General features: G+C 44.6%; 2 protein-coding genes across 3 annotated transcripts; both read right to left on the reverse strand.

Moving 5' to 3' along the window:
• Positions 1-227: 227 nt before the first annotated feature.
• Positions 228-13,271, reverse strand: BCL9 (BCL9 transcription coactivator). Of its 2 annotated transcripts, none has more exons than XM_069480733.1 (7): positions 13,219-13,271; positions 11,918-12,234; positions 10,557-10,746; positions 9,212-9,311; positions 4,401-6,642; positions 2,906-3,166; positions 228-1,536 (listed from the first exon to the last, which is right to left on the reverse strand). In XM_069480733.1, exons 1-7 carry the CDS (start codon positions 13,269-13,271, stop codon positions 455-457), a joined length of 4,245 nt encoding a protein of 1,414 aa, XP_069336834.1. In that variant the 3' UTR covers positions 228-454. The 2 variants fall into 2 exon arrangements, with proteins under 2 accessions (XP_069336834.1, XP_069336833.1); XM_069480732.1 differs by having other exon boundaries at positions 228-1,572.
• A 41-nt stretch (positions 13,272-13,312) lies between these two features.
• LOC138390868 (uncharacterized) lies at positions 13,313-24,007 on the reverse strand. Its single transcript, XM_069480734.1, has 4 exons — positions 23,968-24,007; positions 20,227-20,344; positions 18,179-18,260; positions 13,313-13,531 (listed from the first exon to the last, which is right to left on the reverse strand). The coding sequence occupies exon 4, from the start codon at positions 13,517-13,519 to the stop codon at positions 13,313-13,315; it is 207 nt and encodes a 68-aa protein (XP_069336835.1). The 5' UTR covers positions 13,520-13,531; positions 18,179-18,260; positions 20,227-20,344; positions 23,968-24,007.
• Positions 24,008-25,241: the final 1,234 nt, after the last annotated feature.

The following is a 25,241-nucleotide window of genomic DNA, read 5'->3' on the forward strand; positions in this document are numbered from 1 at the left end:
TAAAGTCTCTGCTAAAATCCCTTTTACAATATAGTACAGTACACAAAAAAAAAAAATAAAGCCCAAATCAAAACAACAAAAACAGAAAAGAATCCTGGGAGAAGCCAGTCCAAAGGACGTAAACATACAGAGAACGGTGCAACACGTGACCGATGGCAATTCTCAAAGCACGGCTACAGATTCCCAAAAGGAGGTGCCATCATGGGATACCCAAGTCCACAAAAATAATTTTTAAAAAATAAATCTTAAAAAAAACACACCTGTTGATTAAATGAATAATTTGTTTTCAGGTAAATCCATACATTCTCGAGTTCCCCCCTCCCCCAAAGCAGCCCTCGGGTCTCTGATCTCCTATTGCATGACCAATAGCAAGTACTCCTGGAACTCCCTCAAAGCAGCTCTCAGGACCTGGAATCTCATCTTGACAAGGATCGGCACATCCAATCTTAGCAGCTTAAAACATCATGTTTCCTGGGTTGCCAGGTCCTTGGCTAAATCCACCCATGCCCACGTCAGCAGCCATGCCCCGGGGCCTCATCTGTGGGGGGATCATGATGTTCTGTTGGGGTCCCATCATGCCCTGCATGGACATCATCATGCCTGGAGAGCCCACAGGCCCAGGGTGGGTGTAGAGCCCGGCAGGCCCCCGATCCTTGCCAGGAATCATGCCCACAGCAGCAGCTGGATTGCTCATCAGGGTGGGCTGGCCCGGCATTGTAGATTGTGCTGGTGACATCATCCGATGGTGAGGTCCCATCATGCCTTGCTGGAGAAAGGCTGGTGGTCTCATGGGGTTGTGGCCTGGCATGGATGGAGCTGTACCAAGAGGGATGTCCGGAGTTCCCACTGGCCCTGGACCGCCCATGCCAGGTAACGCTAGTCCCATTCTGGGGGCTTGTTCGCCCATCATCCCCTGCATGTGCGAAAACCCAGGTCCAGGACCCTGGGGCTGTTTCCGGCCTGGGACTTCCCCTCGAGGGAAATATTGCAATGTCTGGCTAGGTTTCTCCGATGGAATAATGCGGGACAGATCAAACTCAGGTATTCCGGTGGCTCCAGGTCGGATGACCTCCTGCAGATCTGGGTCTGTAAACACCGAAGGCATGCTGTTCCCCAGGACAGTGAAGGAGTCAGGACCCCCGGGGCCTCCAGGCTTGCAAAGTGCTGCATCTGCTGAACTTTGGGGCAGGTTGCTGGGGCGGCCAAGGGGGCCTTCTCCTGGAAAACCCATCCCTCCTGGGAAGCTGCCCTGTCCCCCGCTGGGGCCATTGTGAGGGAATGGAACCTGCTGTGGGGGAGACTGTACTGGAGGGAAGCCTTGGGGGAAGCCCATCCGTCCTTGAGGTACCATTGGTGGTTCCTGGGACCCATGCCCCATGATAGGATTGTGTGACATCAAGCCAGGCCCCATTGGGACCCCATGAGGAGGTATGTTGGGTCCCATGGCATTCGGAGAGGGCATCTGATTGGAGTGAGAAAGTGGCTGAGTCATTCCCATTGGGCTGAGGGTTGGCATCGGAACCACGGGGTTTGGACCTGAAATTCGAGGATTCTGTGTATTAATGCCCATTCCTAGAAAAATAAAGATATCAAAGGAATCAACTTAACCAAAAGCAACTCAGAAAAACTATAATAAATCAAATTAACAAAAAAATTATTGTGCATCTAATATGCACAGTAGAGTATGCTGGGAAAACATACAATATACAATCCCTACCCACAATAAGATTATAATACATTTAGGGACATACAAACCAACAGCTCCACAAGACAATATATTACTGAGTCTTATCCTGTATGATAAAGGAGTGTGCAGATGATAGCAAGGAGGAAATTCTCCTGTGTGAAAAGTTATAAATTAATACACAAATGAGCGTAGTCCTCTTTATTGGAGATATTTAATACAGAAGAAAACAATTTGCCTGCATGACTGAAGTATGGCCCTTTTGGAGAAAAAGGATTAATCAGATCTACAATTCTAATTAACAGAAATAATAACAAAACCCAAACAGGCCTTTTTTCAATTGGCATTATTTTGTACTGCCTTATAGAGAAAGCATTTAAAACTCTAGGTTACATGAACTGTTAAAGAAACAATAACACTTAAGGGAAAAGGAAAGCACACACATTCTACTACAGTCTCTGGGACGTTTAAATATTTGGCCTCTCTGTGGAATTACCGCTGAGTATGGTAGGGATGGTGCTTATGCTGTCCACGGAGCATGTCCTAACCTGGTTAGTTAGGACAAACAGCATTCCTAACAATCAGAACAGAATCGGGAACAATCTGAAACCCATGGCTGAAAAGTCTTGGTCTCTTTGCGGATCCCCCTCACCATCCCAGATTATTTCCTGTTAATGAGGTTGGCAGGGGTCGGGTGGGCTGGGTACAGGAATGAAGGCACACAGAACGAATAGGGAAGGGAAGAATTTGATTATCTCCCTAGTCCTAAAGAAAGGGCTTCTCTAGGAAATAGGGGCTTTCCACTGTCTGAAATCCTGTGGCTGCTTGTGGTTTGAGGCTGCCCTTCCAGGAAAATATTTGAGAACTAAGGGCATTCCCATCAGCATGTTAAAAAGAAACTGCTTTCAGTATTGCCACAAGAGGACCAAAAGAGAAAAAACAAAACAAAATAAAAAACAAATTTGCAAAACCCATCCACGTACATAGACACATCAGAACTACAAGGAAACCTGCTTTCTTACAAACACTGATTCAAGCTAATTAAAAATTGTTATCTTCCTCTAGTCAAGACACTTTAATTCTACTGAAACTAACTTAGGTGGTACATTTTTTTAACTTGTTGAACTTCTACCGATTCAGGCCTCCAGCCATTAAGAAAACACTTCAAGAGGTTTCTTTTGTTTAGCACTAGCTCCATGGCCTCTTTTTCTGGTTTCTTACCTGGCATATTATTCATTGATGGCAAGTTGGGAGAACGAGCTGGAGGGGAGTCATCATCTGAGCTGGCCACAGTCTTGATGGCATCGTGGTATAACGGGGTAGAACTGGGCATTGCAAACTTGGACATTCGAGACATCATAATAGAGAGTGGGTTCTGGGAAAGGGTTGGCTCTGGAGGCATGGTGTAAGGTGTGCTAGCGGGAAGACTTCCAGGGATATTCACAGAGGCAGGCTGGCTGGCTGTAGGAGGCGGGGGGCCACCTAAGAGAAGAAAGCAAAATAGAACAAAAATGGGCAGGGAATTAGATTCCTTTTGAAGGCTATTGGGCCCTATGATTATGAACTAGCAAGGCCAGCAATGAGACAGATGAACAGGACAGTGTTATTAGACCCGAGACACAAATCATCAATCTTCTAGTCAAGCTCTGTGTGTGTGCAGGGGGAGACTGTGGCGTGACATGGAGGTGACGGATCAGCAGATGCGAAGACAAACACGCCAGGAATGTTAGAAATATTAGCTCAAGCTTGGGGAAAATATGGTTTACAGACAACGATTTCACTGAATAGAATGTGAAATAAGTGGATCTCTTTCCCTTGCCAATCACAATTTAGAATTCAACTCGGGTATTAGTATGCCACGAAGCCAGACTAGTGATCCAATCCTAGGTACTAACCACATCACCCTAAACACATTCTTAATTAATTTCCACAACCAAGATGCCTGAACTAAAAAGGTCTGAGTTCCACTATACTGCTTGAGTGAGCCGCTACCCCACAGAGAGAGACACTTTAGCATGGTAGGATAAATCTCCTCTCTTACTTTGATTCTAGCCTTTCTCAAGTGGAGACGACACCAACCTAGTATTTACACCTCGGCGCTACTTCCACTGACCACCTCTCGTCCCACTCACAAAACCACCATCATCAGCAAGAGCCTCTCCTAGGAAGAAAATACTAAGAAATTGTAGCTGATCTTTGAGAACAGCAGTCCACCAAGGAGAAGGCTTTGGTCATTGTTTCTGTGGTCAACACGTATTTATGAGAACCACGCAAGTCTTAACAGCAGCCTCCCTCCTCTTTGCTTAGGATTAGACTCAGAATCTCTTGACCTGAGGGCAGCCCCTGGAAGTGGGTGGGTCCAGTATTTAAAGAAGCCACATTCATCCACTGTTAAGACATTTTATTTCACCAGCATATGTTCACTGTGCAAATGTAAATTACTCTGTGAACCGACAAATATTTCCCATTTCCCCTCTTCCTTTCAACAGTTCCATCTGACATACATATTTTTTGCCAGGATTAGACACTTTTGCATAATCCCACAAAAGTACTGATTATGCACCTTGCCGCAAATACGTCCATTTCGGCAAAAACTGCCTCCTCTGGTTGTATAATCAAGACACCAGTTTTCTTAAAGTAACTTACTTTCTTAAAGTAACCTGTTCTAGCCATCTCCAGCTACAAGGTGCAACCGTGAGGATGCAAGCATACTGACCTGACTCTACGCTTCCCAGCATGGCTGGGGAGGCCATGGTGAGGGGTGCTTTATGGTTTGGAGGGATCCCAGGACTCTGAAGGGGAGGTTTTGGAGAAGAGGTCCATCCAGGTGATGGGGCAGGAAGTGATGGAGACTTGAGGTGGACAGGTGAAGCAGCAGCAGACCCCAAGACAGGGGGGGACTTAATGGAAGCAGCAGCAGCTGGGCCCGCCAGCATGCCTGCCAGCTGCGATGGAGTCTGGGGGGACTTGAGGTTCCCCGAGGGCGAGCCCAGCATTGGGGACTGGACTTGGTGCATCGTGGGAGATTTCAGAGGGTTAATGCCTGGGGAATGCACCTGGCCGCTTGCCACAGATATATCCAAGGGCTTCCGCCCCAGGCCACGCTGAACGGGAGGAGCTGTGTTGAGGCTGCTGGGGTTGCTGGAAGGGTTGAGAGGTAGTGGTGGCATATGACTGAGCCGGCTGTTAGTCCTTTGGTCGGGCCCAATTGGTTCTCTGAGATTCCGCAAGCCACTGCTGCTGCCTGGACCCTGAGACATGGGAAGGAAGGGCCGAGGGCCCACACCATACTCCTGCTGAGGGTGCTCGCCGAATGGCAGGGGCACCATCTTCTGCTGAGCAGGCAGCACGTCTGAGCCACCTGGGCGCAATTTCATCATTTCCTCAGGGCCCGCCCCAGCCTCTCTCATCTTCTGAGGTATCATCTGAGAGTTGGATCCCATGCTGACATTTAGGTTGACATCTCCCTTCATCCCACTAGGAACCATCCCAAACTCAAGTTCCCGAGCAGGGCCTATCTGTGGAGGCATTCCTTTTGGAAAGTCACCCCTAGAAGGACTCAGAGGGCCCTCAACTGGTATTCGAGGGAAAATGGGGTTATTCCCAGGCTCCATGTGGCGTTGGGCGCCAGGGATCATCCTATTCATCTCCATGCTGGGCCTGATGCCTTCCATGCTCATCCCTGGGGGCAGACCCAGCTGTTTCTCTGCCAGCTGCTGTTGAAACATCTCTTCGGACAGTCCTTGGGGGTTTGGGAAGCGTTCCCCTCGGCCAGGACCACTGAAGACGCCCTGACCAGGAGGAAAATTCCGACCATCTGGGATTTTTGGCACATCATCTGGCCAACTCACTCCAGAAAGACCTGCTCTAGATGCGGGGTTGGGCACATTTGGCCCCTCCATTTCAGAGTTAATCATTCCTGCAAATCCAGGGAGGCGCATCTGGCTCCCTGGCATGTTGGGGTGGGGAGCCATGCCCCTCGGAGGCAGAGAATGTGGCATGTTGATACCATCAGAAAATGGCTCTGCACCCCCAGGTGCCCAGCCTTCACTAGGGGCCATCTGGTATGGCGGGGGAGGCCCTCGGACCACTCCCCGAGGCCCATGCTGATGGACCATCATATCCTGGAGGGAGCACTGCTGGACCACCACTTGCTCCTGCTTCCTCCTCTTCTCTTCATAAAACTCCTGCTGCAGTTTCAGCCACGCTATCTGCTCAGGAGTCATATGGTCCAGGTGGTCGGGTCCTATGGGCCCAGACTGGGAGTTCATAGATGGTGGAACCATTTCATCGGGAGCAAAGGGCACATCTCTATGTCCTTGAGGGCCAAATGGAGCTCCCACATCTGTCCGGGGCCCAGGTCCCTTACCTAGGCTTTGGGATTGAGCCATCATGGCCTGTATTGGCCCTTCTGGCTTTTTCTGAGGCCCATCTAATACCCCAGTATTCTGCTGGGGTCCCCCACTTTGTGCTCCTGTGAATTCCTTCTCATCAGGGAAAAGCATACGCTGGATATCTCTAAGAGTTTGTAAGGAGCGCTCTCGGTGCTCCAGCTGCTCCTGAGATAGGCCATCGGGGTTCTCTCCCAGCGTGGGGGGCTCACCACTGGACACTGGTGGAGGAGGGGGGGCTTTGGGATCTGCTGAGGAGCTAGTGCTCCCCTGGGAGACGGGGGTCACTGCTCGATTGTTGGGTGTCGAGTTTGGCCCGGTACCATCTGGGGGCAGTGGAGTGGAGCTGGCAGGACTGCCTACAGAAGGAATCAGTTTGTTTTCTACCCCAGGACTATCCCGGTCCAGGGGACGTGGGGGTGCGGCAGGCTTGGGTGCTGGTGCCGGAATGGGTGGAGTTGGCTGCAGTCTGGTGTTCTGGGAAGAGTTCTGGTCCTGGTTCGCTGGAGCTGGGGGCTGTTGTGGGAGAGGTTTCGGATCATTCCGAAGGACAGATATCTGTGTATTCTGAAGATAAACGAGATTTTTAAAATCATTGGTAAACTGAACAGTAGAGCAATTAAAAGAGCAAGATATGTTACAAAGGACTTGTTCCAGTCACATAAATCTACACTGACACTTGCTGTAGAAATTGTTCATGTACGACCCCACTTTGGACATGGAGACCTTTTTATTTTTACTTTTCTTAAAACTTACTGTCAATTGTCATCCTCTTTCCCTGGCTGAAGATTAGATTTCAATAACTTTATAAGCATGCCAGGGGAGAGCCACTCTGCCGAAGTGAATACATTTGAGTATCTATTTCGAGGAACAGGTTTGATATCATATGTCTACTACGTGTTTCTGATTCTGAGAGAGATTAGTTTCTTGGTATGTGGGAGGCTATACCTAATATTTTTTTCTTTTCCCTGAAAGTACACTGGGTATGCAGACTTCTCACTGTCAATCAAAAGGTCTGATGCTTCCATCTGAAAGAGAAAGTAAGTCACTTGCAGCGTTATGCTCTATCAGCTGGAGGCAGCGAGGAAGTCTGCTCCATTTCAACGTCTCCTCGAAGGGCGACTACTGAGGCACTCCCCTCCATGAGTCTCCAGGGGGCCTGACATCTCTGGTTTCTGTTTTTGGTTTGTGATCACTGATTCGTATTTCATATAAGAATTTGCATATTAACTGTAGTAAGATAATCTGCAGGCAGGAAGTGTCTGAGGAGAAATCTGAGGCTATCTAGCTCATGGTGTCTCTTGATCTGTTCTTTCTAATAGACAGCATACTGCCCTTTTAATAGGTTGGATGATTGCCTTATTATTTATTACATACCAATGCTACACAACGTTCTGGGTAAAAGCACTCACAAGAGGTAACACGGACATCGTGAGTGTTTGGAAGAGGGATGTGTATGTTTGGGTCTAAACCATAGGGCTGCGGAGACTAAGGGGATACTGAAGACCAGCAGGGCCTGGTCTACAGACTCAGTCTCAGAAATCTTTCGCCAGCCTCCAGATCCCTTTTTTGGTGTTCATCTGCCCCTACTTGTTCACTTAATCCAGTCTGTATTTCCAAACCCTTAAGGCTTTTACTTAACTTCCCACCTCCTCTCTGGAATGTGTCTACCTGTGTGCAAATATGTAAATGAATCATTATGTGTATCTCCGCATATGAACAGTTTGTGTTGTACATACACAAAGACATATCTTTGAGTGTTTACATTCTGTGAATATATATACGAATGTTTCACTTGGAGGTGCCCATGCACATTTAGATAAGATTGGCTGAATCTGTGTGACTCTGCATAGTCAAAAGTGTATTCTGTGTCCACAACTTTCTAACTGTAGTGTGGAGGTCACATGAACTTCCCTTCTAGTGTCATTTTAAGTTTGGTTTTATTGGTCAGGCTTTGTTTGTTAGTTGTGTGTGGGTGCTGATTACATATAGAGTGACTATGACAGTAGAAATCCTTTAGTTTCACCCTTGTCATTTTCGATTTGGAGTAACGGATTATTCCCAATTCCCTCCTTAACTCCTTTTCTGATTTCATTTTAGTGCCAGAGAAGATAGAGGTGATAACTACATTTGAAAACTGTCATTAAGTCAATAAAATGTTGGTTTGAGTTGCATGTACCCTGTGCATTCCAACACAATAAGCATTTTAAGTATAATTATATGTATCCTCTACCCTTGAGTAGTGGAGATTCACAGGGAACGTGAAATTCCTTTTCTAAGTTTAGCAAAGCCCAAGCTCTGCTTATGTCTATAGAGATGGAGACCTCTGCTACACAAAATAGGAAAGATGGCATCTATTTTTATCTTGAATTGTTACTTTGATCATTTATTGTCATTTAACTTTTCCCATGTTTAAGTATCATCCCAGTATTAGGTTTTATGCTCTCTGAAAGCAGGGACTGTGTCTTGAACCTCTTAGTATTCCCCATAGCATTCGGTTCAATACGTTGATGATGCTAGACACAAGAATTATCTTTTGGTTCAATTTGGTAAACTACATGCATTAAAACATCCACTGTATGCTTTTTCTAATGGAGTTTATAGTAGGTGCTTAAGATCCAGACAGAAAACAGACTAACATTTATTATAATTTTAGAAACATTAAGCAATTAAAAGCATTCAATAGTCCTCTCACTTTGAAATAAACAGAAATAATTTTGAAAGTCACTGAGACTTTGATTATGGTTCTATCATCCCGTACTCCAGCACTGTAGTTTTAGTTGTTGCTTTTTCTCTTTGTTCTTTGACTAACTCAAGAGTGTTATTTTTTAAAAACTTGCTCTGTACATAGGGTTTGAATTCAGATTTTCCCAAAGATGGTCTCATGGAGGAAACCCTAAGATATCCTCTTGTATTCTGCATCTTCTTCCCCCTAGTAATTAATCTACCAGCATTCTAGCAGCAAATAGTATAGTGTGATATGCCCCACATTCCACAATGCCAAAATTAGGTTAAATGCCCAGAATGCAGCTCATACGATCAAGACTACCTCCCTATCAATTAAATTCACCACCTCCACTCCTGTGTAGTCACTGCAGAACCATTAAACCATTATTCCATTTCTGAAACAACATACCAGAGGGGCTGTGCTTCTCTCTGCCTTGCTGTTAGAAATGTTCTGGATGTGAAAAGAGACGATAGTTTCAACCTGGCCCTTCAATACAGCTTCTGCAGCTCTGCAAAGACAGAAGAGATTGCATACACTAGACCTTGTTTCTATTTCACTAACTAATTCTAAAGCACAGACTGAATTTGTAAAGGAGAGGAAGGAGTATAAAGCAGTATAAAGAACCATCAGAAATGTTGAATGAGAAGAAATCAAGACAAACATGCTTCACTATTTATGTTTATCTCTTACCATCAAACTTCTGAAAGTAAAAGCCGTTAGCAAATCCCCAAAGAGGCATTAAAGAACAAAAAACAAAAACCAAGATTTCCTCCTCAAACCAATCCATTGTGGTAGGTGTTTTATAAACAACTCTAGTTCAAAATCCCAACCCGAAAAGGGGCAACACAAAATCTCACAAACACCTAATGATGGTCTAAGGCTGTCAATATTCACTTTTTGTCAGAATTGGGTTAAAAAAGTCAGAAAGCAGCCAGGCACGGTGGTACACGCCTGTTATCATAGCACTCTGGGAGGCTGAGGCGGGAGGATCGTTTGAGCTCAGGAGTTCGAGACCAGCCTGAGCAAGAGTGAAACCCCATCTCTACTAAAAATAGAAAAAATTAGCTGGGTGTGGTGGTGCACGCCTGTAGTCCCAGCTACTTGGGAGGCTGAAGCAGGAGGATGGCTTGAGCCCAGGACTTTGAGGTTGCAGCAAGCCATGATGATGCCACTGCACTCTACCCGGGGTAACAGAGCAAGACGCTGTCTCAGAAAAAAAAAGAAAAGAAAAGAAAAGAAAAAACAACAGCGAAAAAGTTCAGAAAATTCAATGTGGGATATAATCACAATTTTGATAAATAAGTAAAAATCCATTGATTCATCCATTCACAAGAAACATATATACCAAAATGTTCACAGTGATTATCTCTGTGAATTCCAGAGGTTTTAATTTTTAGTTATATTTTCTACTTATTCTAGAATGTGTATTTATTACTTGTGTCATTTAAAAAATAATAGTAAGTGGACTGCAGAAAAGTGTGCATTGTGTGATCAATCTCTTCTGTGTTTAGAAAAGATATATATGTATATTTGTATAAGCTCAAAAAATTTCTGAAAGGAAAGCCAAGAAAGTATTATCATTGGTTGCCTCTGGAAAGTTGGGTTGGGTAGGTTTTATGTTTTATTTCAGCTCTTTCTGTACTGCTAACTTTAAGTGGTAACACTGAGGGGGTTAAAAAAAAAAAGGCTCAACGTGCAATTGGAATAAGAACACACAAGCCATGCCCAACAGCAAGGCATAGCATCAACTTACTTATTGGCCATCTCAGTAGAAAACACATACACCACTTTGGCTGGAGTCTTCTGAACAGGTGTGGGCTCTGGGGCAGTAGTTTGGCCATGGGAGGGGGTGGAAGACCTGGGGGCTGTAGCATTTGAAGGGGTCATCGAGTGTGGTGTGTGCTGGGATTCCTGGGACTTTATGTGGTCAGCAGAATTACATTCTAAAAGAATGAAAAGACTCATCATCATAGAAAGAATATGACTCCCTTTCTTCTGCCAGCATTTATAGCATCACAACACAAACCCACCTTGAGACTTTTAAGAAGGAAGTACCTCGCTAAGAGGAAGTCTTCTCTTCTACTCATAAAATTTCAAATACTCTTCTCCCTAAATGACCAATTATAAAGCACTTTTCCCCCACCTCCTTACTTCTCTAACTATTACACATCCTTCAGATACTAGCGTTAACATCCCTCCTTCCTGGAAACCTTTTTGAAACCTCTTGGACTTGACTGGATGCCCCTGCTAATGGATCTCATAGCCCACCTACTTCTCTTATTTCAGCATTTATCAAATGTCATTCTAATTGTTTGTTTAATGATCAGCTTCCAAGGTGCACTCAAATCCTTGAGGACAGCAAGTGCCCAGCACAGTGCTGTCACTCAGAACCCTGGGGGAGGAAGGCAGCAGGGAGGAAGGAGGAGCAACTACCAGGTTTCCATTCTGATTTGGGTTGGGGAATCACACTTCCATTCTTGAATACTAACTTGGTGTTCTGGCCTACAGTTAAGATTTCTGGTCTTACACTAAGAGGAAAAAAGCCTAAAACCACAGCCATTGGTTCCATACCCCTTCTGGCTCGCTCCACTCTGGTGCCTGCCAAATCTATAACACATCTGGTAGCCGCTCATTCCTGCCACACTGGAATCAGCTGTGACAAACCCGGCCTAGTGCCAGGGCCATTAAGACTTCCTCTGTGTCTACACGTCTGGCAAAGTGGCAACCAGAGAGCACAAAACTCAAGCCTTGGAGGATTACTCTGATGGAGAAGAGGAGGGGATGCCAGAAAAACTGCTCCAGTGTGGGCCACTGGCACAACAAACCGGAGCTTGAAACTGAAGTACAAACAGTATGGAGGCCAGAAACATGCATGAGAACATGGTTAGGCCCGTGAAACATCCCACCACAGCTCAGCAAGGTGGTTCCAAACTATTCTTCAGTTAGTAGTAAAATGAGAAGAATTAGTTTCATCATAAACCTGAGAACTTCTGAATCTGAGACACACTCTCCCCACTAGGCTGAGTTTAGGCCCCCTGGCCTCCACCAAATGTCAGAGGCTTTCCCTCAGGAATACCTACTTCCCTCTGAGTCTCAAAGATCTTATAGACATACCTTTCATGTCAGAGTCATCGTTTGGAGTCCCAGGATCTCTCTGATCAAAGGAGTCGGCGGAAATACTTCGCTCCCTTTTCCCCTTGCCCTTGGCACCATTTCCAGCCCCATTCTTCAGCCCCATGCTCCCACCTGGGCCAGGGAGTGCTTTAGGGGTATGGCCCCCACTCTTGGAGTCACAGGGGGATGGCTGGGATTGGCTGGCTGAGCCCCCCTGTTTACCCTGATTGGAGAATTTGGAATCCAGCTGGGGGTTTCCAGATGGGGACATCACTGTAGGGGGACGGACCATCACCTCCTGCTTTGACTTAGGGCTACTAAAAGAAACAAATAACAAAGGGAGATCAGACACCAGATACAGCTGGTTAGCACAGATTAGGGAGAAGCAGCTTCTATCGTGGGGCAAAGAGACCCTCAGGACTAAGTAACCACCCCATGTTTCACCTCGGCCACTTGTTTGTTCTCTCCTCCCCTGCTCCTATGTCAGAGCTATCAACAGAGAGGAAGATCAAGCAGAGTGGCCTGCCAGGTCTCGGAACCCGGGAGTCACATGGGGACCCATCTCTAGGGCTTTTGTCAATAAAGGACAACGGTTTCTATGTACATAGAGAAGTGACTCTTACACTAAGACTAGCTCAGAGTAAACAAACAGGCATCGTTAAGATCAAAATACTGCCCAGCCCAGGCTGATGACAAGCGGGAGCTGTAACAAGAGCCTGGCTTCCCTACTGGAAAACACAAGCAGGTCCAGGAGAGCACGGGAGCTGGTGAGTGTCAGGTTAGGGAAATCATCCAGGATCCTAATCCCTCCCAACAAGCAGTATTCCACCAAAGCAGTGAAGCCACCACTGCCCTCAAGGGGTGAGAAAACAATGTCTTTTAAAGTAACAATTTAAGTACTGTGGAATAGAGGAAAAAGCTTCACAGTGGGAGTCCTGGGGCTGGTGTTTTAGTTCTAAAATGTCAGGCCGCCTCACCATTCCAGGTCTCAGTTTCCTTGTTTGCCAAGTTTGGCAGATTGTACTGGATGGCCCCTAAGGTCCTTTTGTCTGTGTTTTGTCAGGGACAGGGAGGAGAGTAAAGGGAATGATGGACAAAAGAATAACAAAGGAAAACTCTAACATACGCTTTGATTATACTGTAGCCTGTTTACTATTCTATTACTATTTACTAATCTATTTTCTCTTCCTTTCCCATTTGAGTTTCATTTACTTTTAATTCAACACACTGTTCCACCAATGAGTGTTTGTGGTGCACCTATGTCATCCTCAAGAGGCCTCGGTGGAGGCCCTAGCCCTTACCTCTGTGTGTTTCCTGATGGAGAGTTCCTCACTTTAGGGTTACTGGAATGCATTGATTGAAATCCTGAGCTTGCAGTCACAAACAGGGACGGGCTCACCAAGTTCCTCTCGGGCTGCAGCAGAAACAGCTGCTGGGGGCAGTGGCAGTGGCCCACTGCTTGCTGGGTGCGTCCCTTAGCGCTGGCCACCTGTATGCCTTTTTCCTCTTTGTTTTTCTCTGCTGTGGAAGTGGGTCCTTTCCCCTTGCAGCTCCAGCATTCTCTGGGTGTGTGCCTCCTGCTGCCAAAGGAAAATCTCGCATCTCCAGGGCACACTATGGGAAAAGGCCATGCAAAAAAAGTTGGGAGTGAAAACACAGAGACATAAAACACCCTTACAACAGGATCAAGGTGAAAGCACTAGCCAAGTCAATAAAGCAGCAGCTTGATCATTCCCCAGCTTCCACCAGGGTTAAAGGAAAGGGAGATGTTCCTATTCCGGCCAAAGGCTCTGGTGCTAGAGCAGCTGAAGGGTGACTAAGACTTCTGCCAGGCAGGCAGGCCTCCCACCCGAGCAGCACGGAGCAGACGTATGTGAGCAGGGGAGAAAGACAATTTTATCTTTAGCCGTATATTCCCCCTTACATTTTCTCTACTTCTAAATACAAAACCTTCAAAAACTTGTGTTATTCTTTTTTAAAAACAATGCTTTGAGAGCTCTGGGTAATGCAGATCCATAGGGACTATTTGGTATTTTAGCTCTGATGGCCAACAATGGCACTGAAATGTAACAAACCCACCCATTTCAAACCATGAAGCAAATTGATCTATGTTTATATTTTCAGGGCCTCAGGGATGGGGGTACATGAAAGGAGGTACTTCTGAAATCAAATATTGAGCCAACACCAAATACAATCAGTTCTGCCCCCTGATTTCCATGATCTTTCTATTAAATTATGCCGAGTATGTGTCTCGTGTTCTCACTGCTTAATGACAGGGACTGCAGGCATGGCTAAGCATGGGAATGATCCATAATTTTGAAGGTAAAAGAACATCTTTGAAGGCTAAGATAATTTTTAAGCCAATTTGCAAGGCTAATTTGAAGCATAAAGGTCAAGAAAATATTCCCAAACCTAGCTACAGAACAAATGAGAGTCTTTTATTTAGGAAAGCCTAGACTAGTTCAGGCAAAACCAAGACATACTTTAAGTCACTGCTCCCTCCCAGGGCAGTTCCAATATGGTTTCCTTGTAACTACTGTCCCCTCACCTTCCCCACCTCCAGCTTCTGGTAGCTTACTGACAAAGTATGGAAAGGAAGGAGGAGGATATTAGAAGCAGGATTAGTGACTAAAGAACCAAATGGAGTAAAAATTAGCTCAGGTGTTACAGCTTATATAGCCTATGAGAGAGACTAGAGAACTGAACTGAAACTGGGAGGATCGGTTATATTCCAGGTTTTGGTGCTATGATCACTGTCAAGTGTTAAATGTCTACTTCTTCATACAGATATTTGCAACGGTCCCAGCTATTTTACCTGGAACGTTTAAAGGAATTTATGGAAGGTCTGAGTATACTCAATTAAATTTTTTCCTTTTTAATAAAAAAGTCAGAAAAAAACTAGAATAAAGAACCTCAGGAAAAAGCATGCTAAAACATATTTTGGTCTTGATTATATTTAAGGTTATATTTTTATCCCCTACCAACTCCCAGTTTTTTTTTTTTTTTTGTTTGTTTGTTTGTTTGATTGGTTTAGACTAAGAAAATGGATTGTGGTTGTCAAGTTTGACATATATAATCATAAACCTTTTTGTAACCTCTCACTAAATGTTAGAAGTCACTGGTAAAACAGAAGTAGCAAATTAATCTTGCATGGACAAAGCCATCAGAAAACATTTACCTCAGGAAAAGAAAAGCAGTTACCACCTATATGGTCCCCTTCTGCAACTTCTGCTGGTACTTTCTGTCTGCATCACACATTCTAGCACTCAATCACATGCTGCACTGAATAATCCTAGGTGTGTATTTTATCTCCCTGTGAAGACTACGTTCTTTGAAGACAAGAACCTTGTTTCAAGTTCTTTGGTTTTTCTGTAATACTCAGCATGATGTACTAAGAATGTACTTAGATCCTGTGTGACTTATTCAGTGTCTCACAGAACAGAAACAACTGGCATTTGTGTTGTACTTTTCTTCCAAAGAAACTCAAAACATATTACAAATATCAAATCACCTTATTAATCTGCCAGGCGTTTATGATGAGCTGGTAGCAAAGATCATTTCTAATAATGCTGTGAACATAAACACTTTTATTTTCAAAGTATTTCTACAGATAGTTTCTTAGCCACACGATTCCCCCGACCTTGATCGACAGGCATTTTACAGATGAACGAACGGAGCACATGGGGTACGAACGACGTCTCCTAGGTTTCCAATCAGTGCTCTCAGACCCTGGCTCTTTCCTGCAAGCCACCCCCTTACTGCTGCTTCATGGATGGAGAGACAGCAGAGATTGAAACAAGCATGTGAGCTCACCCAGTGACTGGGAATAAAATCCAGGTTTTCCAATCCCTAATCCTAGGAAGTTGTTGAAATAAATCATCCTTAGCTTTGGCTTTTCTGACGATAAAAACAACCGAGCAAAAAATCTGCCAAGTATCTTATCACGTAGTTCCAAAGAATAAAATTAGGCTCTTCAGCAGGTTAGTGCTCAATTGTTTACCTAAAAGGACTGGAAAAGATTTTCCACAGAATCATTATAGTCAGAGATCTTTTTCCCCCCAAATAACTAAATCTCCTAACTCTTTAGATTTACTTATGTTTGTCTCTTCACTTCTTAAATAATACTTAAAATCTTTACTACGTGTCAGGCATTGTTCTAAGCCCTGTACACATGTTAACTCACTCACAACACTGTAAGGCAGGTACTACTACTATCCTTATTTTAGAGATGAGAAAACTGAGGCTCTGAAATGTCACATAACTTGCCCACGGTCACATCCTAGTAAGTGGCCCCAAAGTCTGTGTTCTTCATCACTTGTGGGCCAGGTGAGCTAGTCTATGTGAGCAGAAAGTACTCAGCAGTGTAACATCAGCACCCCAATAACTATTACTATGACTATGACCACTCTCTAGCAAGCTCACTGGCCTATTCTGCCTGATGCCCTGTCTACCTTCCCTCCCCCACTTCCCACTCCCAGTGTGGTCTTGCCCAGTACTTAATAGGAAGAGATGTCACTGGGCAGAAAGCCTTGCTCACTAACTAGGCAAACCTATTTTCATTAGTACCTATCCCCTCTTTCCTCTCTATTGTTGAAACAAAAAATATATAGCCCACTATTTCCCAAAGGTCAGTCCCACTAAAGAGTACTAGGCCCCTCTCTTCTAGCTTCTGAGAGCTCTCACCCTCTCATTTGACCGTTCCCTTCTACCTCCTGTGTCTACCGTACCTTTCCAATCAGCATTCAGATTACTGTAGCATCTATCTTCCAGTGTAAAATTAAAAAAAAAGAAAAATTAAAACCAAAGCCCACCTCCAGCATTCTATTCCCCTTCAGAACCAAATTCCTCTACAGAGTACACAAGACATACAGTGTTCACTTCCTCACTTGCCATTCACCCTTTAACCATTTTAAACCAACTTCTAGATCACAGAAACCACTATTTTTGTTAAGGTCATCACTGGCTACTTTTCTAACCTTATCTTACTCCATCTCTTAAATTTTGCCAGTTGCTCACTCGCTTCTTGAAACTGTCTTCTCTTGGTTTCCCTAACACCACACTTTCCTGGCTTTCCTTCTATCTCTCCAGTCATGCTTTATCTGCTTCCTTTCTGGGCCCCTTCTCTATCCAATCTCTAAAATTTAGAGTTCCTCTGGACTCTTCTCCTCTCACTTTGTAAGGTCTCTCCAAGCCAACAACTCCAAAATTGGTATGTCCAGCTCAGCTTGGCTCTGCAGACCTGTATACACAACTGCCTGCTTGACATCTCCCTAGATGTCTCAAACTTGCCAGGCGCAAACATAAATTCTTCATCTCTGTATAGCCTTCCTCCCAAAACTATTTTTCCTTCAGTTTTCCACATCTTAATAAATGGCTCCTTTATCCACCCAGTTGTTTATGCCAAAAATTTGGAAGTCATTCTCAACACCTCCTCCTTACCTTCAACCCTCCCATATCAAGTTTGAATAGTTTTGTTGAATGAATGTAGTCTCAGCTTAAGGGTTTCTTCTCCAAAGGACGATTTCCTTAATGCCACCAATCTACATGAAATTCTCTAGTACCTTCTTTTCATAGCATCCTGGGTTTTTCCTTCATAAAATTTTTCATGTTTTGTAATTACATGTGTTAATTATGTAATCATTTGTATAACATTCATCTCTCCTACTAGACCATAAGCTTCATGAAGGCAGGAACCATGACTGAATTTTCATCTCTGTATACCCAGCACTTACTATAATGACCAGCCCATGGTATTTGCTCAAAAAAATTTATTGTTATCCAAAGGAAATGAAATTAGTATGTTGAAGAGGTAGCTATACTCCCTTGTTCACTGCCCCATTATTTACAATAACTAAGATATAGAATCAACCTAAGTGTCCATCAACAGATAAATGGGTAAAGAAAATGTGGTATATACACACAATGGAATACTATTCAGCCTTTCAAAAGAAGGAAATTCTGTCATTGGCAGCCACATGGATGAACCTGGGGGACGTTATGTTAAGTGAAATAAGCCAGACACTGAAAGACAAATACACCACATGATCTCCCTTATATGTGGAAGCTAAAAGAGTTGAACTCACTAAAGCAGACAGTAAAATGGTGGTGACCAGGGGTTGGGGACTCGGGGGGAACAGGGCGGCAATGAGCTTGGGTAAAGTAAAGAAAAAACATTTGTTGAATAAAAGCTGAACTTTTCCCCAAGATCATCCTTCTGTGACATGCCTGTGCCCCGGTGCTATCGCCCCTCAGTCTACTCACCAAAACCCCAAGGGTCACGACACAGCAGTGTTCATCCTGGAGGTGAGCAGTCCAGGAACCCTTGCTCAAAGATGACCCTCACCTGGAAGACAATAAAGTAAAGGAAAAAAATTCCTAAGTGGATTAAAAAAACACAACAATATAAATTTGTCACTGAATATCTAAAGAGAAAAACAGGTTTCTTGTTTATTCTAGAATATTAGTTCATGGGGAAGTTGTCATCGCTCACATAAACAGAATCAACTCCCAGTTATTACAGGGTATATATCTGGTCTGTAGATATTTCAAGGCTCTTTGGCTTTCCTCTCTTCCCAACTGTACATTTTATTTTCACACGCTGGAGAAATATTAAGTACAAATAAAATCAATTTTTCTACTTAAATTTCTGGGCATTTAGTAGGAAAAAAGCCAGTACATTTTGCTTCTGCCCATTCCTTATTAGCATAGAGAATTGAGGACTGTTAAGGTGCAAAGAGGTAAAATTTTAGATGTACTTTTGAATTTACAAAGTGAAGATCACTCACAGTTCCTCCCTACTCTCAAGTGTAACTCTACATGGCAAGCATCCAGCAAGAAAACTTATTTTCATACACTTTTGGGAGAACTCAGAGCTGAACCACCTGGCCAGATGATTTCTTTTTATTCAGTGCCTACTGTGTGCAAAGCACTGTACTGAATTGAGCTAGATTAAGTCAATAAAACACTCAGTTACTGGTCAAGCAGAACAATTTCTAACATTAGTCCTTATAAACCAGAATTATGACACTGAGCCTCCCACTTTGGCCAAAAGTATAGTTTTGAAATTGCAAAGGAGAACCAAGTTCCAGACTGTCTTAGGGCTAAATTACTTAAGAATATTTAAAAGAATTTCTAAATAGGGTTGCCATACGTTGTAAGTAAATCTACAAATTAATCTGACCAAGCTCAGAATCACCTCTACAATTCCAATTTCAACTCTTCCAATGATGCTTTCCCACTTCTCTGCTCTAAAAAGTCAAGTTTATTAGAACTATGTCATGTTTAACAAATTTCATTTTTATGCTATGACCACTACTCCATAAAAGGCATAGTATCAAACTTAGAATGTGGAACTAAAAGGCCTCAGGATTCCATTCCTAGCTCATTCTTAACTTCTGGCATGCCAACTACTAAAAAGCTTCCTTCAGAAAAAGCACACAATAGGAAGAACCAATCTTTCCCCAACATATGTGGAAAAACAAACTATACAAATGATCGGGTATAGAAAACCTTGGTCCAAATAAAGTATTAATGTTTATTTTAGTACTCATGGGGTAAAAATACATCTATTGTCCTTCAGTAGCTAACAAACCTCAAACAAAAATTTGTATCAAGCTTTGACAGAATTCAAGCATCTGAAAATGAATTTCAACTATCATCATTTAGAATAATGGCTACCCGAAGTAATATTTCAGCACAAATGTCCCTTCTCTGTAAAATTCTCCTTGACTACCAACTATCCCCTGTACATCTTCCTTGGCTCCCTAGCATTATATTCATGACACTATTGTAACACTTACAAAAGCACCCTCCTGTTAGGTATAGACAGGAAACTCCCTGAGGGCAGTTATCATTCATCATTTTAGCACCTGACACTTGGTAGAAACTCAATAAATGTTAGTTGATCCATGTATTATAATGAGCTTGGGGCTTGCATATTGCTACCCTTACCTTGCAGTCACCCAAACCAATGATGACATGATAAATATTTGTTTAACTTCTCACTACCTGCTTTTCTCCTCAGCCTTATGAGATGAATTATTGCACAAGTCTCTGCTCACGAAAAGGTTTAAGGTAACTGCGCTTATATAATAGTTTTGACTTGCATTTAATTTGATGACTTTTTGCCTTGGAAACTAATAGAATAATAAACAAATGCAATTTTTTTCTTTTATAATTTTTAGTCCACTGAAGTAGTCGCAAAACAAATGTAGTTTTAACTTACAAGAGACCCTACAGAAACAGAAAGAAAAATTCAACATACTCAGATTGAATCACAAAAGTAATGGTCTTATCATCATGTTCTTTACCTTTTAAGATGTCCAATTTGCTCTTTCTTCTACATCGGGACACAGAAGAGCTTTCCAAGAACAAACTCTGCCACCCAAACAGAAGGGAATTTTTAGGTCAAAGTGGAATCATTCAGTCCTACAGGGATAAGAAGAAAGGAAAGGTTCATACCCCAAATTCACATTGATTCCAAAGAAAACCACCCATTCCCCAGTGCTCTGGGGCTAAAGCAATATTTGGAGACAGAACAGTAAGAAAACAATTAGGTCAAAAATAAGGAAGGAAGGCAAAATCACTAAAACTCAAAATGCAAGAAATTGAAGATAGGGACACTGCAGCCCAAATTCATCCCATTGAGGACTAGCCATGTTAAGGGATGACTGGGAGTTTAGAAAAGCAAAATCCACCAGACACAAAGCCTCATTTTAATCATTGTTTTTAACTTTCTCCACAACCAAGAACAGTCACCACAGATTGCAAAATGGACTTTTGTTTCATGTCTTCTGTATGACCCCGTTCTTAGCATGATGGAGATGCTGAAAAATATTACAAAACCTAAAATCCAAGTGGCCATAAGATAATTTAACTTTCAAAAATCAGCTGGTCTAGAGCAGAGTTCTTAACATGGGATCCACCGACTCCCCAGGGGTCTGTGGATAGACTTGGAGGAGGGGGTAATGTCTGTGAACTTGCTGAGAAAAACTTAGATCTTCACTTTGACTAACCTCTAAGTAAAAGTTAGCAAGACCTTCAATTGTGAATGTAGTGTTAGTAGCAACCCGTGACAGTAATTAGTAATCCTGTGACCATGTCACCAACAGACACTTGGTGACCACAAGACATTTTTACATCACATTATAGTTGTTGTAGATATCTTGGCATAATATGCATACTTGTTACTACAAAATTACAGGATCATTAGACTTATGGCTACATTTTATTATTTAACATGTTATAAAGAAACACATGTATTACTATATCACAATTAACATTTTGATAACTATTTCCATTTCATTTGTAATTCTATGTATTTGATTTTGTGTATTTACAAAAAAATTCCCAGAAGGGGTCCTAGGCTTCACTAGATTGCCAAAGGGGTACATGGGACATAAAAGGTCAAGAACTCCTGATCTGGAGCAAGTAAAGTTTCAATAGACTCAATCATCATAGTCACCAAGGCAGACAGAGAAGTCAGTCATTCCACCAACACTATGTCATAGGTGAAGGAAATTAAGCTGCCAGGAAGCCAAGAAACATGTCTAAGGCCACAAACGTTTGGGGTTGGTATATACAGCATCTATCTTCCCATTCTCCCACGGAGACCTTTGCTTACATTTCTACAACTGTCATCACTATTACTATCTTGCCACTAAATTGAGAGAGGTATTTATTACCTTTCAAAACTAATATAAAAAAAAAACCAAACAACAGAACAAGACAGATGTACAAGATACTCCTTTTTGTTCCTTGATTGAACATGTTACTATAACGTTACAAAGGCTGAATATGGTCTGTTAGTGAGATAGCACTTTGTTAGAAGTGAGAAACAAGTTGGACTACATAAACTCTCATTCTCAAAGATGTTCAAAGCACTTTGCAGATGGGCATTAACTGGTTAGGTTGAAATGCAGTTATGAGGGGTTATAGAGCAGGTGGTCTCACCACTCTGTAGATGGAAGAACTGGAGAATAGATATGAAAGATTTGTTCAAAGTCACACAAAAGTCAAAAAGAGAGCTAACTTCCTGATTCTAAGTTCAAGGCTCTAACCACTGTACCAAGTCACCATGATCAAATATATAGTCGATTATAATGCTGTGAAACCTCTGTATTTTTTTCCCTACAAGCGAGGGAACATTTTCTTTTGATTCACAGTAGATAACTTCTGAAGGCTACGGTGAAAATATTCCATAGAGTAAATTCCAAGTATATAAGTACTTTTTTGCTTGTGCTAGTCATCTAAGAATCCAGGCGAAGAATCTTTTGCTGAAGAGCAAAGTTATAATACATACTACTTGCCTTATAAAAAGAGAACTTGTATGGAAATTGTTCTTTCATCTTTTAGCCAATGACCTCCTTATTTGTATACCACGTCTTCGGAAACCATTATCATCTTATATTCAATACTATGTTATAAAATAATATTTTAATGTTTCAATACCAAAGCTCTAGGTCATTAAGCTACCAAGTATCATACTCCTCTCCCCCATCTCAACCTTTCTCAACTTTACATTAAATTTTCTCTTGTTGTCCAAACCCTCAAACAATTAATGAAACCCTCATTCTTCAAAGCATGCTTATGCCATTTAACTAACAGCTCCTTTTATAAACCCATCTCTGTCTTTGACAGTTTGGGTCTTTTTCAACAGTGAATAAGGAGGCCTTTCTAAAATTTTTACTTAGGACCATTACATGATTCACACAAACATTTCTTCCTTGCTAAAACTTTCCCATCACTAGTATTCAGTAAAAAAAACAAAACCAACAGGACAATCATGTTAAACAGTTTCCACAAAGGTTCTTAATCCATGAATCTTACCTTCCAACATCGTTTTGCCTTTTGCCCTCCTCCCCTCTCTCAACTATTTTACTGTTTATCCTTACTCCCTGCTAGTTCTGATTCTTCGCTTTGTGTTCAGTGCACAAGAACCCAAATCTCTGCCCGAGAATGAACATTTAATTCCTGAATATATCAAGTGCTAACAAATAACTCCATTACACATCTTTGACCAAAATGTAACTCCTTACATAGACAATCATTTTCCCACTGAAGTCAGTGCCTGTGTTTGCCGTAACCAAAGTCTAACTTTGTATCTATTCTATCCCACCTTAGAGACTTTCTCCACTAAGAGATAGTTATGTCCATTTCTCTACCTTGTCTAGTAATTATATTAATCCCCACTGGACTCCAATTTACACTCTAAGTCTCTGCTCTCTATTACTTAAAACCCATTCTTCCTTACTTTCTTGCAGACTAGGACTCTTGGAGGACAGATTTCAGGCCTCCTTCATGCTTGATAGCCTTCACATAAGGCCCCTAGCAATACTATTACAGGCCTCTGGCCCTTCCCTCTGGACATAATAACCAACCCTCCTGTTGTTTTCCTTAGGATATCTCCATTTCACCAGGCTCACCCAACACTAATCAGTGACATCTTAATAGTCTGCAACTTTCAAAGGCCAGTGACTAAGGCTCCACTTTGGAAGTCACTGGTGTGTCCCACGACCCCCACAATGACTCAGTGACCTAGACATCACCAACTCACCTGCTTGAGCCCTTTACTCATACATTCTTCTTAGCTTTCATCTCCCCCCACCCTTCAACAAGTCACTGGCCTGCAAAGTCCCCTTTACCTCTCTAACCATTCAGGGGTCTTACAGACCCCACCGAACTCAATCTGAATTCCCTTATTTAGCTCTCCATCTCGCCCCTCCAAAGCCCCTTCATCCCAGGACCATGAGACGGTCCCATCTCCTCGTTTAACCTCTCCAAGCACTGCTTGGGACGCAACCTCTAAAAAATTTGAGATGCCCCTGTCTCTCCCCACCGCTCGTGGGGCACCCCCGCCTCCTCCCACAGGTTCCTCCAGACTCAACTCACTAAATCCGCAACCTCGACCCCCGACCCTTCCCCCAACCACGGCTCTCCGCGGCTGGGGCTGCCCCTGCCCCCAAACCAGCTCAAAACACGCGGACGCGGACCCGGCCCCCGCTGCCCCCCGGCTCTGGTCCTTCCCCTCCCCCCTCCCAGGTGCCACTTACCCCGGAGGCAGGAGTGGGGGAGGGGAGAGGAGGAGCGGAGTAGGGGAGGGGGCTTCGGTCCGGGGCGGCTCTCAGCCCCGGGGGGCCGGGGCCGGGGCCAGCGGCAGCGGCGGCGCAGCGTCTCCCCCCGGCGGCGGCAGCGGCGGCGGCGGCGCCGTCCCACTCCCGCAAGCACACATAGGCTCCATTGTCCGCCGGCGCCTCCCCCTTTCCGGCTCCCCCTTCCCGGTACCGCCCCTTCTCCCTCCCCCACGGCCCTCCCCCAGCCGCACCGCGCCACGAAAGGTACAGCCGGCCCCGCCTCTGACGCGAGCAGAGAAGAGCCCCCTCCCCGGGCCCGACGGCCCGCCCGGCGGGGGAGTGGGGACTGCCCCTCCCCGCCCCAGCGCCCAGCCCCGCCGCCGGGAAGGGCCCGCCCCCCTCCTTGGGAATGTCACTCTTCCCCCTCCCGGAACGCGCGCAGTGGTACCAGCCGGCCGCTTCCTCCTCCCCCTCCCCCGCCTTCCCGTAGAGGCCCCGCCCCCGAGCCCCGCCCACCAGGTGGCTCCCCTCCTCGACCCCGCCCCCCCAACATTTTACTATGGGGCCGCCCACCGCCGGCACCACCTCCTGGTTTGCATGGACACGCCCACCACGTCCCTTTTCACAGATCGTCACCCGGCCAGAGGTGACGCCCACTCCCCACCTTAAAGCGGCAGAGCGTTCTTTCCCAACTCTACCTCCCGAAGAGCCGCGGGGAGGGAGGTGCGGCCAGGGAGGGTCTCGTCTTTCCCGCACCCTCCTCCTCACGCACACACTCTCCCGGACCGCCCCTCCGCCTCCCGCAGCACAGGGAGCAACCAAAGGGGACTGCAAAAGGCGTGGAGGGGGGAAGGGAAGCGTGGAATTTGGCCATCTTTGACAGAAACGAATTGGGACTGCTGAAGGAACCGGTCTTTCCCTCTCTGTTCCCTGCCGCCCTGGCCCCGGCCTAGACCCCAGTCTTCAAGGCCACCTCCTCACACCTCCAGGATGCAGTTCCACCCTGCCCGGTCCCCTTTCCGGTCCCTTCTCTTCACCGCTCAGTGTCTGCACGCCTTTGCCATTGCCGGCTTTCTCCCCTCCCAAGGGAGCAGGCCCCTCTCGGCACTGCGCTCCCCTCCACCCTCTCGTTCTCGCAGGGGTCCTGCAGACGCGGTGGCTGGTGCAGGGGCTCTCCTTCCATGTCCGGCCAGCCCGGCCCGGCTAACGCATCGCTACCTGGTGCCCACAGGAGAGACCTTCCAGGTCCCCAA

Source organism: Eulemur rufifrons, chromosome 8, assembly GCF_041146395.1.
Source record: "Eulemur rufifrons isolate Redbay chromosome 8, OSU_ERuf_1, whole genome shotgun sequence".
Taxonomy (NCBI): Eukaryota; Metazoa; Chordata; class Mammalia; order Primates; family Lemuridae; genus Eulemur; species Eulemur rufifrons.